This window comes from Fukomys damarensis, unplaced genomic scaffold (genome assembly GCF_012274545.1).
Source record: "Fukomys damarensis isolate Sample0158 unplaced genomic scaffold, DMR_v1.0_HiC HiC_scaffold_19, whole genome shotgun sequence".
NCBI classification, from domain to species: domain Eukaryota; kingdom Metazoa; phylum Chordata; class Mammalia; order Rodentia; family Bathyergidae; genus Fukomys; species Fukomys damarensis.
In genome coordinates this window covers 10,584,673-10,603,936 of record NW_022900931.1, presented here as the reverse complement: position 1 = coordinate 10,603,936, position 19,264 = coordinate 10,584,673, and the positions used below count along the sequence as shown (strand labels likewise).

General features: G+C 52.5%; 1 protein-coding gene across 2 annotated transcripts in view; it reads right to left on the bottom strand.

Annotated features, from left to right (window-relative positions):
- Myh9 (myosin heavy chain 9) overlaps positions 1–19,264 on the bottom strand; it is a 57,434-nt gene that overhangs the window by 12,819 nt on the left and 25,351 nt on the right. For both annotated transcript variants that reach the window (XM_010613884.1, XM_010613892.1), the window contains exons 9-24: positions 18,418–18,513; positions 17,520–17,638; positions 15,790–15,942; positions 14,608–14,781; positions 13,119–13,292; positions 11,178–11,292; positions 8,686–8,879; positions 8,227–8,348; positions 7,516–7,585; positions 5,730–5,890; positions 5,004–5,112; positions 3,866–3,997; positions 3,278–3,484; positions 2,741–2,878; positions 2,347–2,470; positions 554–725 (exon numbers count right to left, since the gene is read on the bottom strand). In XM_010613884.1, coding sequence (XP_010612186.1) covers positions 554–725; positions 2,347–2,470; positions 2,741–2,878; positions 3,278–3,484; positions 3,866–3,997; positions 5,004–5,112; positions 5,730–5,890; positions 7,516–7,585; positions 8,227–8,348; positions 8,686–8,879; positions 11,178–11,292; positions 13,119–13,292; positions 14,608–14,781; positions 15,790–15,942; positions 17,520–17,638; positions 18,418–18,513 — 2,260 coding nt within the window. The remainder of the gene's footprint in view (positions 1–553; positions 726–2,346; positions 2,471–2,740; positions 2,879–3,277; positions 3,485–3,865; positions 3,998–5,003; positions 5,113–5,729; positions 5,891–7,515; positions 7,586–8,226; positions 8,349–8,685; positions 8,880–11,177; positions 11,293–13,118; positions 13,293–14,607; positions 14,782–15,789; positions 15,943–17,519; positions 17,639–18,417; positions 18,514–19,264) is intronic.

Here is a 19,264-nt window from a genome sequence, read left to right as displayed (position 1 = left end):
ATACCCAAAACCAAAAAAAAAAAAAAAAAAAAAAAAAAGATTCATAGCTTTAAAATTTAAAAATGCAAATGTTCAATGAAAAATCAAAAGGAAATAAGATGTTGCAGTGAACAATGACTGCAACAAAGAAAAAACATGAGTGTGCTCTGGACTTTAGATGAGTACAGGTGTGGGTGCTGATTATACAAACACATCCTCTGCTGGAGGGTGTAGACAACTGGGAAGGTTATGTATGTGCAGGGGCAGGGTGAGTGTGGGAAAATTCTACACCTTCTGCTAACCTTGCTGTGAATCCTAGACTAGTTTTAAAAATTGTTTTTAAACATGTGCCTTTAGCCAAGAAATTTAATGCAAAATTTTAAAATTCAGCCAACAAATTTTAAAGGGGTAGGTGACAGTTGTGAATGATTTTTGGGGGGATTACATACAAAAGACACCCTAGACCATGAATGCTCTTAGGGGATAGGATGCGCCTGGCTATGAACTGGTGCAACTCACAGACCCTGTGCCAAGAGCAGAGCAGGAAGCCAGCTGCAAGTGGGGCACTGGTCACCTGGCCAGGGCAGTCTGCAGCTCCTCCTCCTTCTTGGCCAGCTGCATTTTGAGCTCAGCAATCTGAGCCTGCAGCTCGGCGATCTGGTCGCTGAGGTCTGTGGAGTCTCCCTCCAGCTTGCGGCGGGTCTTCTCCAGCTCCTGCCGCTGCTTCTCCTCCCTGCGGAGGCGCTCTGCCAGGGAGGGAAAGGAGGGGACACAAATCCTCAGTGGCCGCAGGCATTCTGTATGCTTTTGTTTACTTATAGGAAACGCCACTAGGCACTTCCCGTGAACATAATGTTAAAGGGAGGTCATATGTGATGTCTGAGCTCAAGACCTGGATCAACAAGCAGGACCCTGCCACAAGATTCAAAGGCCCGTCTCTCTGCAGTGCATCCCCTGTCCTCTGTGTCAGAGCAACTACATGGCTCTACCACATTCTGCACGAATCTGAGCTCATTTAGCAGCACTGTACTGCTTAGTATGAATTCTGCAGATCCAGAGAACGGCATCAGGATTCAACATCTGGCTTTATAGTTCCCTCTGTAACATCACTTACGTAACTCATCATCCTGTAACTCATGACTCATAAAGGTGGGAAGATGACCTACTTCCTTAGACTCCTGAGAGGCTCAAACGAGTGATCATTTAAAGTACCGAGAAAGGTGCCCAGCCCTTCACTGAGCAACAATGACTCTTCCTAGACCTGCCTCGTTGCTCAAGCTTACGATGAGTCTCACAGAACATACTCTTCTTCTTCTGGCCTTTGCCCTAGCATTTCCTTGTGTGAATATGCTACAACCTAGTCACCTTTCTACATCTGACAGGCATCTGGGTTGTGCTGATGGACAAAGTCACCTAGCATTCTCGCCTATGACTCCCAGCTCACAAAGCCAAGAGCATCAAAGGGAACTGCTGGTCACAGGCACACAAGCTTCAACATCACCTGGGAATGGCCAATTGTGCTATAGAGCCACATACCAGTTTATATTCCAGCACAGCACGAGTACATTCACTGGTCTACGTTCTTGCTAACACGGATTAGCGTCACATTTCCACGTCTGTTACACTAGAGGACCATATCCCCTTGGATGACCTGGCCCTTCAGGCTCCTCCCAGGGGAGGGAGGGTATCAGTGAGAAAAGGGGACTCTGTGTTGGGACAACCCCCACCCCCGCCTGCTGTACTGCATCCCACACTAATGGTGGCTAGGCAGGGCAGTGACACCAAGCTGGGGGAACTCAGCCCGCACGGTTTTGGCTCTTTGTCTACCACTGGACTAGGACCAGTTAAGGTCTGGACTCCCCTCAACACAGCTGTTGAGGCAACGGCCAGGGCTCCTCAGGAGTCAAGGATCTGTGCCACAGATTCCAGGGACTTGTCACCCTGCCTCTGATGAAGCAGTGACCTCTGGCAGTAGCTGTCTAGCACTTTCTAGCTCATGCACGCTCATGTGTTCAAGCCTTACAGACATCCTCGCACTGTGTCTCCCATTTAAGAGAAAGCTCAACCCAAGAACATGTAGTAGGTCAGAGATGGCACAACAAGCAGGCGATGGGCTGTCTAGGCTTCCAATCAGACCCAGACCCCACAGGGGGCCTCAAGAGCTGCTGAGATGCACGGTGCCTGACAACGGAGCACTGCTGCAGCTTCACCCTGAGCTCTCTTCACACAGGGACCAACCAGCCACCAGGCCTGCAGCCCAACTCCCACAGGACCAGATGCTGTTCTCTACAGCCTATGGCCCTAGGTTGCCCGCTGCGGACACCCTGCCCTCTAAGTAACAGCCACACTCCCGCCCAGGCGCCTCACCCTCCAGGTCGGTGATCATGGCCTCGTGCTTGTTCTTGAGCTTGGCCAGGCTCTTGGACTTCTCTTCCTCTTCCATGAGGTTCGTGGTGAACTCAGCTATTCGGTCCTCCAGCAGCTTCTTCTCCTGGAGGGCAGGAGAGGAGATGTCCAGGTCAAAGTTTAGTGTCAGCGGGGCACACGCGCTTTGGCCTTCCTAAAGCATGACTTGCCCGCAAATCTAGGACTGAATGGCAAGGCAGGGCTCAAACACCTGACTGAGTGCATTAGGGTTTCCTGGGTAGCAGGTCACCCACCAGGGCCCATGAAATAGCTAGGCAAGTTTCCACAGGACCTAACACCGTGGGATTCCTGCCAGGCCCTGCCTTGCCTCCCCAGGGCACCCAGGGCACCTTACCTTGGCCAGTTTGCAGTTCTGGTCCTCCATGATGATCTGGTCCTCCTCCAGCTTCTTCAGCTTGGCCTCAGTGGTCACCTTCTCCAGCTGGAGCTTCTGCCGGGCACTCTCCTCCTCCTCTAGCTGCTCCTCAAGTTCCTGCCGTGGAGGGGAGGCTGTGAGCAGAATGCAACCTGCAGGCCCAGGAGCTGGGCTGCAACATGGCAAGGCCTCACAGGGCCATGCATATGACACAGGTGCAGGGCCAAACTGCCAGGGTACCATGGAGAAGGGCTTTGCCAACTCACACTTAAGGCCACCTGCCCCGTGAGCCAGCAAAACAAGGACCAGAGAGAGGAGCACAATGGGCTCTGACACTCCACAGGGCAACCCTTGTGGAAACCCAAGACAAGCAGCTGCAAATAACCGTCGCAGAGAGAACTTCTGTAGGGCTGCCTGAGGAGGCAGAGAGGGGCCGTGATGACTTGCTCCCTGTGGTGTCTGGGTCTCATCTCATGGCCTCCAGCCCTGCGCCTCCTGCAGGGAGGCAGATGGTACCTGGATGTTCTGCTGCATTTTCTTCTTCTCCGTCTGCAGGTGCTGGCAGCGCTCCTCCTCCTCCTCCACCCTGGCCTCGAGGTCATGGCAGATCTCCTCCAGCTCCTGCTTCTTGGCGGTCAGGCGAGCCCGTAGCTCCTCAGCCTCAGCGCACAGTTCTGTTTCTGCCTGCAGCTGCTCCTGCAGCTGCAACTTCTCTGCCATGAGCTGCAGAGAACACACAGAGAACACAAGCTCCTTGAGACCTCAAGTGGCTCTGGGGTGCACGCTCTGCAGCTCAGGTTTCCGGGCACAAGGGAACACATAGCAAGAGCAGCTTCCAGCTAGAAAGTGATTAAGTTCCCAGGCAGCTCCCAACTTCACATCCTTTAGCCTTGGCCACTGCCCCACAGACTTTAATATCCCTAGGAAATGGGATGAAAGGTTACATGGGAGAGCTGGGACTTGAACTTCAACTCATTGGCAGCCCCTTCAAGAACAAACCCTCACTGTGGCTGCAGACACTGACCACTTCCTGCCCACTGGCAGCCAGCAGGTGGCAGCACTGGGAGCTCAGCACTCCAGGGGCAGAGCCTTGCTGACACCCACCTGTGACTGCAGCGTCTCCATCTCCGTGAGCCTGTTCTCTGCAGCCAGCTGCTTCTCTCGAACCTTGACCAGCTCCTCCTCCTTGGCCATCATCTCCTCCTCCTGCCGGCTCACTTGCAGCAGTGGCTTGACCTAGGAGAAGAGATGCAGTCAGAGTCAAGCTCAGAGGGAAGATGTCACTCCTGCCAAGGTCAGGAGGCTGCTCCCTCACCCCGGGGTACAAGCTCACAGGGGTGGGGGCAGCCCGGCACACTGTGAGGAGGATGTACAGGCAGGTACAACCTTCCAGGACATCTGTCTGGTGCTACCCTGGACCTCTGACCCATTCATCACATTTCAGAGAAACCATCACGACAGCAGTGTTGCTAACAGCAACTATTAGAGACGACATAAAGATCCATGGCTGGAAACACAGCCAGTTAAACTGTGCTATGTCCTCCAGGGAATGGCACAGGGTCTTCTAAAAAACCAGTGCCAATATGAGTTTTAAATGCAAAGTGCAGGGTCAGGGATTTAGCTCAATGGTTCCACCGCCTGCCTTGCAAGTGCAAGGTTCCAAGTTTGATCCCCGGTACCAAAAATAAAAATAAAAAAATAAAAAATAAATGGAAAGTGCAAACTACCAGACTGTTTATACAAGTCACAGCTCAGCTATGTGAGATGTACACGGTTTATACAACTGAGGTTTACAGGGAGAAAGGGGAGGGAATAATGGAACATCTGTGGTTGCTGGATTAGGGTGAAGGGATTATGGGTGGACTTTTATTTTCCTCGTCATGCTTTTTGCTAGTTAATTTCTATAATTACCAGTGATTATATAATATAAATAAAAGCCTGAACAACTTGAAAAAAGGCTTTGAAAAGGCTGGTGAGGGCCAGGGCAGCTGTGGGCACTGCTTCTGAACAGCTTCTGAGGGCAGTGCCACTCACATCAAGTGGGGCTGCAGTGCATGTGACCCCTGCACCTGAGACCAAAGCCACGCCCACACCCCTAGCCCCACGGGTCAAGACCACCCAGACTTGCGCCAATCACTACAGTCAGTGAGCCCTGTGTGGGGTAGCAAGAGGCCAGCTTGTTCCACGTGCTGTGCATAGCCCCGGAGCCCCTGGCAGGGTGGGCAAGGCCCCCAGCACCCACCTTGGTGAAGAGCCGCCACCACTGCCAGTTGCGCAACTTGAGGTAGGCGGCGCAGTTTCTCTGCAGGACCTTCATGGCTGTCAGCTGCTGCTGGCGCTTGGCAAAAGCCCTGTGGGGCAAGGGACACAGTCAGCACCTGAGGGCCACCCAGGGGACTTGGATTTCAGCCATCCACCATGCAGGGCTCCATCTTGGCTTCTGCTTGGGAAGAATGTCAGCTGAAGTTTTGCAAAATGGGCTGTCAGGCATTGGCAGGAGGGTTCTGGGTAATGAGGCTCTGCTTGTCCCAGCTCCATGTCCCAGGGTTCAGGGACCAGTGTGCACCCAGGACGCCTGCTGTCCTGCAGCAGGGAGCCCGACTCCCTTAGGAGCTGCTCTGGACTTAGGGTGCCCCTCCCTGGGGAGTGCAGGCTCTGTGGTGACAGGCTGGCCTTGGATGCTGTCCCCACAGGCTGACACAATGAGGAATACTGAGTTGAAATTTGGGGCTTGCAAATCCAGCCAGAATCTCCCTCTTCCCGCTGGTCCCTCTGAACCTCCATCAGAAACACCCATTGCTACTCCTGGGAGGCAGAAGTCCAGGGAGCAGAGGGGCAAGGAGAGCCCAGGTCCTTCCCTGGACAGACTCTGACGGGCACCGGGTACCCTACAACAGGCTAAGCGCTCTTCTATAACAGGAGGGAGGGCAGGGGGCCTGGCAGGGGACGAGCCATCCCCAGAACTCACTTCCTGGCCAGGTAGCCCCTGCAGCAGGCCTGGAAGCCTATGATGACGTCGGTGATCTTCAGGTCCCGCTCCTCCTCCAGGTGGGCCAGCACTCCAGCCCGGAAGAACACTTTGCTCTGGCCAATGCGGTATAGGTTGCTGTCAAGCTCCAAGGCTTTGATCTAAATTGGAAAAAAGCAGGCACTGACTCAGTGCTGATGAGGGGACTCCTCTTGGACATGGCCCTGGGCCAGAGAAAGTGAGTTTAGGACACAGGGTGACCAACTGGGCTTTGGGAGAGTTAACTCAGAGGCCTTCTTGTCCTCTGTCTCCCACCTCACATACTGGAATCGTGCTACACAAACCCTCAGCTGGGCCGGTCCCACAGGATGCAGCTGGGCATCGCTAGTGCTAAGATTACAGCACACACTGGGTCAGGCCTCAAGATGAAACCCTGGCCAGAGACTCTGTACCTCAACCCCTAAGGCCACACACTGCAAATAACAGTGCCTCCTTCATAGCAGGATGGTGGGAATTCAACAAGAGAAGGCACAGAGGCCCAGCAGAGTTGAGCATCTCTGAGCACCGAGTGTCAGCTGTCATAATCCACTGCAGCAACTCTGGTGACAATGACAGGGCTCTCATGGTAAGCCAACAGGCAAGGCCATGTGTGTGTGTCTGCTGGGGGAAAGGGTTTAGCATAAGCTCCCAGTGGCAATATCGTGAATACCCCAAGAGGGGTCTGGACGAGCTCTGGTACCCACAAATGGCACCAGGAGTCTGGGAAGAGACCCCCCACAGAAAGAGAGAGACCAGGAGAGGAACTGGGGTGGGTCCTGCCCTTCTGCTGCTGGGCCTGCTCGCCCTGTGACAAGCTGGGTCTTCCCTGAAGAGCGTATAGAAGAAACACACAGCCCCCATGCCCCCGGCCAGCAGGTGACTGAGGCATCACGGAGAAGAGGACACCAGCTGGAGACACTGCCTCTGCTCTCCCTCCACTGCCTGGTAATCACTGGGAGCACGGAGTAGTCTCCTTTTCCTCCTTTCCCATCCTCAATCTCCCAGCCAATAAATACAGGTTTCTGCACATGGCAATACTGAATTTTGTTTTGTTTTGTTTTGTTTTTTGAGACAGGGTCTCACTGTGTAGTTGAGACTGCCCTGGAGCTCACTATGTAACCCAGGCTGGTCTCAAACTCACAGCAATCCTCTTGCCTTAGCCTCCTGAGTGCTGGGATTACAGGTGTGCGCCACCACGCCCAGCAGCAATACAGAATTTTTCTTCTCTTTTCCCCACCAACTCCAATTCTTTAGAAACAATGGAACATAAAATGAGACAAAGGCAGTGGCTGCCAACCCTGGCCAGACCAGGGAAAGCAGGAGAAGGGCCCCGAGGTCGGCATGAGCCCCAGCTTGGCCACTGAGCACCATGGGGCATTACACATTCACCTGGAATTCGGTGTGCACTGCACACCACATAGGGGCTACTTGGGAAAGGCCTGAAGCACAGATCCCAGTGGTTCTGGGCTGGGCTCCAGGCTAAAGCTGCCCATCTATTTGGCTGGAAGTCACAAGCAGCATGAGCAGATAAGCAGGAGACTATCCCCGAACAGAACAGACCTTCTCCTTTAGAGCCCTGTCTGCTGGGGCTTCAGTCACCCTGACTGTCCAGAGGCTGGGAGGGCTGCTACCTGGGCACCTGGCAGGGACAGCACGGCACAGGCACCAACTGATGAAAAGGTGCGTGTCCTACAGGAGTGGCCGGGCAGCCAAAGGTTCACCTGGCACAGACAGCAGCTGGACTCACCATGAGCACACAGGCCTGCTTCCCGTCCATGAAGCCCTTAGGAATGGAGTTGGGCGTCAGGATCTCGTATCTGGAAAGGAAAGAGAAGCCCGTCATTGCACCCCTTGCCTCCACTCTGCATAGCCTGGAATGTATGCAGGAGACTAAGATCATCCCTACACATAAGGAAAGCAGATGTGTAGCAAATCCTACCCTGCTCTTCCCTGGGCTGCATGAAGGGAAGCTTGGGCTTCCCAGAAGGGGAAGGAAACCATTCTAAGCCATTTCAGTCACCAGCGTGGGCTTTGGGCTGCGCTACTCACTGCTCTTTGACTAGAGTCCCTGTCAGGAGACCCGGGACAGCCTTGCTCACATGGCCCTGCCCATGAAGGCAATTGGCACCGCACACAGTCGCTAGGCAAACGGTACAGTACATCTGTGCGGGCAGCAAGAAGCTGCAGTGTCTCCAACTTCTGTCTCCATAAACATCCTTCACCGCAAGTGTCTCTGGCTGATCCTCTTAAATTTCTTTCCACACCTCTCTACCTGCAGCAAACAGCATCAGGCCCTGGAGTCATTAGCAGTGAGAGCCAGCACGATGGCTTTCTCTTCGGGTGGGGACGGCCCTTCTCATGTAAAGGACACCGTGGGGACCCTCTTCTCACATAGGCAGAACAGAGAAAGGACACGTGGAAAGCTGCCTGCTGGCGGGGCCTGGCTGAGCCCACTCACCGCTGCCGGAACTCCTGGAACACCACCCTGTTGGGGAAGCCCTGGCGGCAGATGCGGATGCCCTCGAGGACGCCGTTGCAGCGCAGCTGGTCCAGCACAAGGTGGGGATCCAGCTTGCCAGCCTGGAGAGGAAAGCACGCAGGGTCTCATGTTCGTCCCTAGGGGCTGAAGGCAAAGAGTGTGCGCCCCCACCTCCTGCCCCAACTCAGCAAGCAAAAGCTGGAAGGAGTTGCTGCAGACCACAAGATGACATCCACTTCTGAAGACTGGGGAGGGAGGCTACAACGGGACAGCACAACCAACAGGAAATGCAGGCTCCAAATGCAGCACATCCCTCAGCCTCTGGGGCCAGCCCATCGAGGGCACCACTGAGAGCTCTGTGCACACAGCTGGCAGAGGACCATTGCAGCTGGACAAGACAGAGAAGAAAGGACCAAGGCCGCAGCACAGGCGCTGTACCTTCTTCTCGTGGTTGGGGATGATGCAGCGGACAAAGTTGGGGTTGGTGTTCCTCAGCGTGGCCATCAGCTTAGCCAGCTGTTCCTTGTAGAGCTGGCCCACGGTGCGGAACATGCCCTTCCGTGTCTTGAAGGCCCCAGGCAACGCCGTCTCAGACATGCCGGCCACCTGGTCCAAGCCGATGATGCGATCCACTGCAGAGACCACAAAGCACGTGAGCGCCAGCAGTCCCCACTTGGGGCAGAAGGTGTACAGGAGTGAGACGGACAGGAGCCGGGACAGAGAAAAAAGAGAGACAGTGTGGTGCTATAGGGCCCTTCTGCCTGGAGCTACTGGGCAGGCCTGACCTGGGCAGGGAGCAGAGGGAGACAGCAAATCCCTAGGCTCGTCTGTCTCGGGCAGCGGTGCTCCCCTCAAAGCCAGCATCTTGCTCACGTTCCCTGTTCTATTCTCAGCCCACTCTGGAAGCTCCCAAAGAGACTAGAAAGTTGGTAACGTATTGTGGAATACAGAGAACCCCACGAAGCAGGTTCTGGGGGTGTTAAACCCCAGCTGAGAACATCCTACAGTCCTTGGTCCCAGTTAAACACAATTCAGTAACTTGAGTTGATGCTGACCTTTACCTAAGGCTGGGAACAGAAGGCAGGAATAAAGCCACTCTGCCATTGTTGACGGGGCTCTGAATGGATGGGTCTCTGTCTGCAGTCACCTGGGCTGAGCTATCTACCTAAACCAGGGACCAAGAGCAGTGGTGGTGTCACAGACAGCTCCAAAGGACTGCCACTGACCATAGCACTTTCTCTCCTTGGTACTAGGGATTGAACCCAGGGCCTTCACACCGGGCTGTATCTGCGGCCTCTTTTATTTTGAGACAGAAACTCACCAAGTTGCCCAGGGCGGACTTGAATTTGCAATACTCCTGCCTCAGCCTCCCAGAGTACTGGGATGACAGGTTGTGTGTGCAGCCCTCCCTGCCCGGCTATCTTCACGTGCTTATATTTGACCTGTCTCCTGGCTCCAGGTCTGCATCATGTAAACCAGCCTCCAGAGGAAGGAGCCCTCATCAGTGTGGCTCACGCCCAGCAGCAGGGACATGAATGGCTTTCTCCACAGTAAAAGACACCACCAATCAAAGCAAACCTAAGTGACCAGCCACCAGAGATCAGTTTTAAGTAAGAGTTAGTTCAATCTGAAGGCTTTCACTACTGGAAGAAAAAATTAGAGTTGAGCGACAAAGTCCATTTCTTATTCCTGTGTGGTAAGATGTCTAGTATTCAGTTGAAGCCAAGCAGAAAGGATGCTCGCTTAAGACAGAGGCCAGCAGTGAGGCTGGAATGCCCAGGCTGGTTAGACTAAGGCATCTCTGCCCTGCATACCCACCACAGGCCTATTCCCCTGGCCCCGGCTCCATGCGTGGGTGGCTCATGCTGAAGTGGGTGGATAATGCCCCACAATAACTGAACCTTTACATGAATGTGTCCCAACTCCTGACTGCAAGAGCACAGCCCTCGCTAAGTGACTACTGGACAAACACACCAAGGCCACTTCGGCATTCAGGCACACAGCAGCGAGCACAACGCCAGGGCCTCATCATGCTGACATCTGCAGCCACCCAAGCTGGAAGTCATCACCTGTAGGGGGAGCTCTAAGGACAGGCGTTTTAATTGCTTTTTCCTCCCCGTATGTAACACAAAGTCCCCCAAAGAGCCTTTTGCAGCCAGCATTCTGGAGGAGGCCTGTGACAGGCACAAGGGGAGCCTGCGCAGAAGCCCGGGGCAGATCAAGGGGACAGGCACAGCCAGGGGGAGGACACAGCCACAGCATCTCTTGCACAGCTCTGGGGTGCATGTGCGTGCGTACACACACACACACACACACACACACACACACACACACACACAGTGGACACAGCCACAGCATCTCTTGCACAGCTCTGGGGTGCATGTGCGTGCGTACACACACACACACACACATACAGACACTACATCACTCCGAGCAGCCAGTCACCTGATTCTAGGTGGAGAATGGGAAAGCGGTGATAGAAATAGGCTCTCTGAGTGCTCTGCATCTCTGCAACGGAGAGGTTAAAGCAAGACCCAGGGAAGGAGAGGAGAAACTGACAGAAACAAAGAAAAAGAACAACTTCAAAGCAATCCGCCTACCAAGGAGTAGAAGGCGGAAATGGAAGGAGGAGCGGGTGCTGGAGACCTGCAGAGCAAGGAATGGGGCTGCCCTGGACTTTGCCTCTGAGGAAAGCACCTGGCCATCAGCAGCCAACCAGCCCCGAGGAGCCTCTTCCCTGAGAGGAAAGGGCTATGGTGCATGCGCGGGGCAGTCTCTCCCTCGTGGCTCAAGGAGATCTTTCTGGAGGAAGCTACTAAGGACGGAAACCACCTGGCTTGGGTCAGGGCCCCTGCTTGGCGGCTGGGTTCACTGCAGAGCAGGGGTGTGAGCAGCATGGCGCAGAGGCAGGGAGGAGGGCAGGGGCGTACCATCCTTCCACAGCTCGGAGACGAACTTGTCGGAGGACTGGTGGAGAAGCGTGGCAATGTTGTCATTCAGGGGGTCCATGTTCTTCATCAGCCACTCGTCGGCTTTGTAATCCACCTGGAAGGGTTGAGGTCCTGGTCACAGGCTACTCAGGGTCCTGAGCTCACACAGCTTCTCCCAGAGGCAAGCCAAACCCTCGTGTGGAAACATCAGAAAACGAGAGCACCCTCTGGCCCAGTATCTCCATCCCCAAGAAGGAAATGGTAGGTGACAAGGGCCACAGGTATGGACAAAATGCTCTGCAGTGTTATGAGTAAGAGCAAAAACTAGAAATAGCTGACAACAGGGGACTACTAAGAAAATGATGTTGCGGCTACATAAGAGAATATTGCCTTCTTCTTTTTTTAGGTTAACACAAACATAAAGAAAAAACCCTAGAAGGATATATATCAGAATATTAGTAATATCTCCTTTCAGTCCTAAGACGAGTAATTTGTGCTTTTAGTCTTTTTAGAATATTCACGTTTTCTCTAAGGTACATCCATTCATACCTTTTTTGAAATATGTTCTTAATAACATGAGCAATACTGTGTTTTCATTGCAAGAGGTCCCAGAACAAGAGAGAGCAGCTTCTTGGCTTCCCTCTTCCTAACCCAAACTGCCCCCAAGGGCACACACAGTACTGCTGTGAACCCCAACCACCGGACGTGCGTTTCTTTTTCCGGAATCAGCAGGTGCCTGCATGAGATGACAAAGCTGTGGAGCCAGGCACCTTTATGACACTTCAGCACCTGGCACAGGCACCGTCCCAGACCTTTTAGCTGTTGTCGCACAGCCAAGCCCATCACGCAAGCACCTGATGGTGTGTAGGGTGCCCCCATATTCCCGCAACACAGGTAACAGGACAGCAAAGGCTTCCCATGAGCTGTGGCACAGGTGTACTTCCTGAAGGTGGCGTTTAGGGTTATCAGTTTGTTCATAAGTAATTTTAAGAGAAGTGCTTTAGCACTCTTAGAACCAGCAAGCTCTCCAGGAGGCCAGGCAGTGTGGGCCGCATGCTGGATTGCGGGGGAAGTGTGGGCTCGCTGCTGATCAGGAGACAGCCCGGCCCTGTCTAACTGCATGCCTGAGCTGCAGTTCACCACTAGGAACTTTGTGCACAGAGCACTGAACTTGCTGAGAAAAACCCGCTTGAGTCTAAGCACAGGCCTCTATGGCTAAGTGAGGTCTCAGCTGCAGAACAGAAGGGCTGGCAGGATGGATGTTGGCTAAGCACTAAGGGCAGGCCGACCATGGCCTGGCTGCGTGGTGTTGCAATGACAACAGCTTCTGTCGGTGGTGGCTCTGAGGCAGGGGCAGTTCCCTGCCCTCTTGGAAGAAGACTGTTTCACACGCCTGGAGCCACTGGGAGCTAGAGACTGACCTCTAGTGGGAGAAGCCAGGGATGCTGCTAAACACTGCACCATGCGTAGGACAGGGAGTCCCCACAAAGAAACATGACGCAGCCGGCACCCTGACACTGCAGAGCCTGCCCAGGATCACCACACCTTACAAAGCCATTTAATGCATGTCACACTGCATGGAAGGGGGTCGCTTCCTCTTCCAGATAAGGAAACCCAGGATCAGAGACTAAGTAATTGGTCCAAAGTCAACCAGCTTAAGAGTGGCAGAGCTCTAACTGCATCTCCAGATCCAGCCGAATCTACTCCACCCTGGAAGGTGGGCCTAACGTAATACACATTCCGTGTGGAATCACGCTTTCACAACTCAAGACTGTGTGAAGGTGCTCTGTCGGTGTGAATGCTGACTGCTCACCAGCTGCATTACTAGATGAGTCATGGACAAAGACCAGGCTTGGCTTATGCGTCCCCCTCAGGGCTGCCCTGGGGATCCCCACCTCCCCAAACAGGTCTGACTGGCACCCACCCATGCGCACTCCTCACCTTGCCAGCATAGTGGATGATACAGAAATCAGCTTTGTCCTTCAGCTGCTTGGGCTTCTGGAACTTGGGGTGGGTGCCCTGCTCCTGCATCACTTTTTCCACGAAGCTCTTGTCAGTGGCTTTGGGGAACCAGCATTCCTCATCCAGCAGGGCCAGGATGCCAGGGGGGCCCGCCTGGCGGAAGCAGAGCAGGGCACTGTGAGCAGCACATAGGACCCACCCTGACCTCGAGAGAATGCAAGCCTGGTATAGCTATCCCCAGGAGCCCATGGAAGGTGGCATCATTTCCTTCTACCAGGGGGGAAAAAAAAAGTAGCACCATCGAAAAAGACCACTCAGCTTAAAAGTTCTAGTTTACAAAGAAACCTCTGCCTGCGGCTGAGACCCTAACCCTATGATCATTCGCCAGCTTTCCGCTGGTGATGACTTCACTAGCGATGCCCTAGTGGATGTGATGAAAAGCACAGCTCCTGGTCCAGGGTGCCTGCCACTCACTTGGGGGCCCCTCACTCCAAGCATGCGCGTGCCCTGCTCTCTGGGTCTGCACAGCTGTATGAGGCAGCAGGATTCCAGGGGGTCCCTTTGGGGAAGAGAGAAGACTAGGGACCTGAAAGCCTTCTGGATACTGAACTTGTAAGATAAGAAAGCAGACTCAGATGCTGCAGAAAGACTATCAGACAAGACATAAAGCCAGGTGGGTGCTTGATAATTACCAAATTCAAGTGATTAAGAAAAAATCAAAACACTACCACCATTAAATAGTTGCATGTTAGAATTACAGAGACTTGTCTTGGGCCTTCTGATTAAATGTTTCTGTGTGACTCAGGCATCCACATGCTCAATCAAGCCATGCAGGATTCCAGGAAGGATACAAGGTTAATGTGTTTGGCTATATTCGGGAGATAACCCAGAAATACAACTCAGGCTTCATTACAGAGCACATACCCCAAACCCAAAGCAAACAGGTGACCGAGACTCCATCTGCTTGGTAGAACACTGAAAATGCCCTGCTTTGGAAAGGGGAAAGGCTTCAGGCCCCAGCCATCCTCAACAGCCAGTGCTGTGGGTAAAGCTCCAGGGCTATGTTAGTCCTAAGGAGAAAGAGACTGAGCTTCCTATGTGCAGGCAGGAAAAGCATTCGAGACCAGCCAGAATCTGCGCACTTCCAAGCTGCAGCAAAGGCGTCTCGACATGGGTCCTTAGTTCACAAAAGTACGGCTGTTCAAGACAAAGAAACAAGCGGACCCTGGGGTGCTTCTGGACTATAGACAGGATGCTCAGATCCAGGCGCACCCCCCATGAGCCACCAGCTGCACCCCAGAGCCTCTTCTCTGAGGGGGGGCTTTCTTGATCAGCCCTTCCCCTGGCATCAACAGAGGAGCAGCTAGAGTCTTCCACAACCCACACAGCGCAGGAGGAACAGAAGGGCACTGCAGGGAAGAGAGCGAGAAGCCAGGTCTGTCCCCAGGGGAGGCCAGCGGGCTCTTACTGGCTTCTCGATGAGGTCAATGCAAGGCTGCAGGTCGAGGCCAAAGTCAATGAAGTTCCACTCGATGCCCTCGCGCTGGTACTCCTCCTGCTCCAGGATGAACATGGTGTGGTTGAACAGCTGCTGCAGCTTCTCATTGGTATAGTTGATGCACAGCTGCTCAAAGGAGTTCAGCTGCAAGGGGAAAGCAGAGTCAGAAAAACACCCTTCCACGAAGGGCCAGGAGCCCCAAGGAAGGACAGCCTCTGCAAAGGACACGATGGGAACCTCCCTGGGCTGCCCTGCTCTACCCAGCTGCAGGTGGCCTTCACCTTCCGGTGCCTGGGGACCTCTGCAACAGCCTGGTAAAGCTTCCTTCTGAATAATGCTTTTAGGCCAGGTGTGGTAGCACACGCCTGTAATCCTAGCACTCGGGAGGGTGAGGCAGGAGGATCGCTGTGAGTTCAAGACCAGCCTGAGCTACATAGTGAGTTCCAGGTCAATCTCAACTGTACAGTGAGACCCTGTCTCAAAAAAAACCCCAAAAAAGAATAATGTTTTTAAATGCATAAAGTACATTACACCAAGGAAAGACATTTTGTTAAATATAATTATCAAAATACTGCGACACAGAAATATACTGTGCTTCTTACGAACAAGAATTAGCCAAGGGTTTAACTTCCAAAATTTTGATGCAGAGATGAGCACAAATATTTCCGCATATTGGACTGGACTATGATAAAATTCTGCTGGTGACAGATGATAAGCCCAGCTAATACCATGATGGTTTGTGTACTCTGCTCAACTCACAAATGAAAAAAAAAAAAAATGCATGATTTCAAAGAGAAATAAAGATGTAATTTTTTTCCATTGTGAACCCCAGATTAAGAACCTCAGATCCACTGTAATTATTACTTTTTCCTATCATATCTCAAAGCTTTTATAGGCAGGAACAATGTCTTATCCCAAAGCTCAATAAATACTGCCAGGAGAATAAACATAGGCAACACGTGCCACGAAGCCAAAGAATACATCTGAAAGGCACGTTCTCCCCAACATCCCTGGCTGAAAATGCCACTACACGGATACCAGATGGCCACTCCAGCAGCCACAGGGCCACGGGGAAGAGGGTTCTTAGTCCAAGGAAAAAGCACTGAAGAGGCCAAGGAGGCGGTGAAGCAGAGCATAAAGGGCAAGGCTCACGTCAAAGATCTCGAAGCCGGCGATGTCCAGGATCCCAATGAACGAAGCGCCTTGCCTCTTGGTCTTGTCCAGAGCTTTGTTGATGCGTAGCACCAGCCACCGGAACATCCGCTCATAGGTGGCCTTGGCCAAGGCCTCAATGGCAAAGTCAGCCTGGGGACACCAGCCAGGAGAACAACAGGATGTCGGCTACAGAGTCGGAAAACCCTCGTGCCCTTCCCCTGATGATGTACTTTGGGGGTCTTTCCCCCAGAGAAGTAGCACTAAATGTGGAAGAGTACAAAAGCCTCCTGCATGTTCACTGCAGTGTTTATAATGATGAGTGGAAACAAGCTGCAAGCCTTGTGATCAAGGCACAGTAAACTCAAAGATTTGCAAGAACTTTTTAAATAAAGGGCCGGGGATTTAGCTCAGTGGTTCTGCTGCCTGCCTTGTAAGCACAAGGTCCCGAATTCAATCCCCAGTACCAAAGAGAAAAAAGAAAAAAAGAAAAGGAAAAGAAAGAAAGAACTTCTTAAATAAAATGGAGACATACAAAATTATTTACAGAAGTGATAGGCTAAGATCTGCTTCAAACTAATGCAGTTGAGGAGGGCTGTTTAGGTAAGATTAATGGTATACCAACATTGTCCAGAGTTGGTAAGTGCTAAAGTTGCCTCATGATGGGCACATGGGGCTCTTTCCAGTATACTCTCTATCTTCCTTTGCATATGTTTGAAAAGCTCCATAATAAAAAGCCAGAGTGACAACTACAGTGGTGCCTCAGTTCACAAACTCGATTCTTTCCACAGTTCTAGTTGCAAACCAAGTTGGACAAGAACTGATTCAAATTCATTGTTGACCTTATGGTTCTCATCCAGTTCAGTTTGTGGCCAGAATCGCAGAGAGAATTGAGTTCATGAACAGAGAGAGTTACCACTGTAAATTAAAACAAAAACAAAAACAAAACAAAACAAAAACCTTGCTGCCCAATAATTATAATTGGATAGAACTGTGACATTTTTCCTTCTCTCAACTCTTGCTTTTTCTTAAATGTCTACATAGCATCTTCATAATTTAAAAAACAAAGTTTCTACTAAAATACTGGAAACCGCACACAGCTAGCAATAATGGTGTACACTGTCTTTGGAAATATGGTGATGTTCTTAACCTGTTGCAATGGCACAGAAGCAACCACAGGCTGTCAGCACCTGAGGTCGGGTTCCCTTTAGAAAAAGGACTATCCAGGTGATCTTCCCAGTACTGAGAAATAAGACTGGTACTAAAATATCCACAACAGGCACCGTGACTAAAACCAGAAACCCCAGCAGAGGGGAAAGCGGTTTTGGCCTGGGAGGTCCCTGGCTCCAGGGGCAGCAGGCAGCCCGCCTGGCACAGACGCAGAGACTCCCACTCCTGTCCCTGCACACACAGCCAGGCAGCAGGTGGTGGAGAGACAGCAGCTGGGCCTGAGCTAGAGGACAGGAGGCTGCCACTCTGGCACCAGGAGCTGTGCTACCGAAGCATGGAGTCCTCGCTCTATAGAGACAGGATGTGCCTGCATCCCTAACGACCGAGCAGTCGAGATGTCAACTCCATTGAAAGACACGGTGGGACCTCACTGAATGCAGCCTTCACTGGACTTCTCGGGGGCCAGTCTGATCACACTCCGCACCCGGGGTCAAGGACTGAGCAAGGGAACCCTCGTGCACATGCCTCACACAGCACTGCCTTGGCCCTGCTGAACACACCTGCTCCTTGGTCTGCGCCTTCTGCACGTAGTCTCGTCCCACCTTGATGCGCGGGGTGAGGATGCCTCTGGTGAAGTCAGTCACGTTGATGCCCAGGAGGTGGGACACCTTTTGGGCAGCTGATATATTCAAAGAATAAATAAGGACAGGGTAAAGATTTAATTAGACCCAAGAGAACAAGTCCTCTGCTCAACGGGCAAGCAAAGAAAGCTGCAGAGATAACTGAGCAATCATCGCCAGGACTACTGAACCAGGCCCTTCGTTAGCAGTGCCATGGTGCAGGCCAGCAGGAGTGGCAGCCCTAGGGCAGGGTCCTAAATGGAGGGACCACATGAGTGCTAGGATGGGTCCCATCCTACCCAAAAACTGAGAGGAGGCAGGCCCAGCCCAGTGCAGAGTCACGGCACTCGTGGCCCCATAGAAACAGCCTACATAGGCCACATACCCTTGTATTCGATTTTTTAGAAAGTCCCTAAGAAGCGCGTGCTAAGGCTGAATAATGGGGTCACTTGCAAAAGCCCAAGGAAACTGTGGCTGATAGGATGTGATGGTACATCCTGACGTGTTCATGGGCAAAGCTTGGATTACTTTCTGCCACAGCAGAAATCACTGTTTTAATAATCCAAGACAAGTGATTTGGCCTCAGAAAGTAACGAGAAAAGCCCAGATCCATTCAATCAGTTTTTCTAGCTCATCCTCGATGCTTATACTATGGGGAAAAAGCACATGGGTAATGTTCATGTGTTTTTCACATCTACACAGAAAATTCCGAAGGATTCACATCCCATAAACAAACACAAAACTAAGAGGGTGTGAGATTTCCGCAACTGTTTTTCCTGAGCAAATCCACATCCAGGCACCTGTCCCCATCGTTCAGGTGAGAGGCCCACGGGGTTACCTGTGTTGTCAGGCATGGATGCCTGGTCGGTGTTTCGTTCCTTTTTGAAGACGATGTTGCCGAGTTGAAGAACCCCTGAGATGACCCGCAGCAAGCCTTTGGAAGGGATCAGAGGCAGGTTAGAAGCACACAGGGTTAGATGAAGCCCACATGGGGGTGGCCGCTCCTCTGAGGATCTTTAAGCAGCAAGCCGAGAAGCAGCACCATATTCCCTGGGGTCCCAGAGGTGCAGGGTCTGGACTAAAGACATGAGGTGGCCCAGCTGGCCTGAGGGGTGCACCACCTCCCTGCCAGTCAGCTGGGGCAGCTCTGTGTCCGGACAGGAGCACTGGTAACAACACTCCACACTTCTAAATCTGGACAAGGACGTGCCTCTGGCCCCGGACCCAATGCCTGCCTTTACAAATCAAGTTTCACTGCAACACAGTCATGCCCGCTTATTTACATATGGTCCATGGCTGAGCAAAGATGGCTCTGACTTGAACACTTACTGCACTCTCCCATGACACACACTATGCCTCAGGGTGAACACAGCTAGAACAGGGGGCATCCCTTCATCCCCCATAATCCTACAGACTCAGCCTCAAGCAGGCTGAGGATGTGAGGTCTTCTTCACCCTCCCTCTAGGGAACCAGAAGTCTCAGGTCCATTGCTCATAGTGGGTGTCCCCAGCCCCTTCCACTCTATGCGGAGACGGAGCAGGACTATCCCACCATCAGCATGGTAAGGGCTGGTGGGCCAGGCCCCACCGTGAAACACCACCCTTGGACCCCATTGTGTGAATGCCTGTGGTGCCAATCAGAGCAAACCTCAAGCTCCAACCCCTAAAGGTCTTCCTCTACTTCAC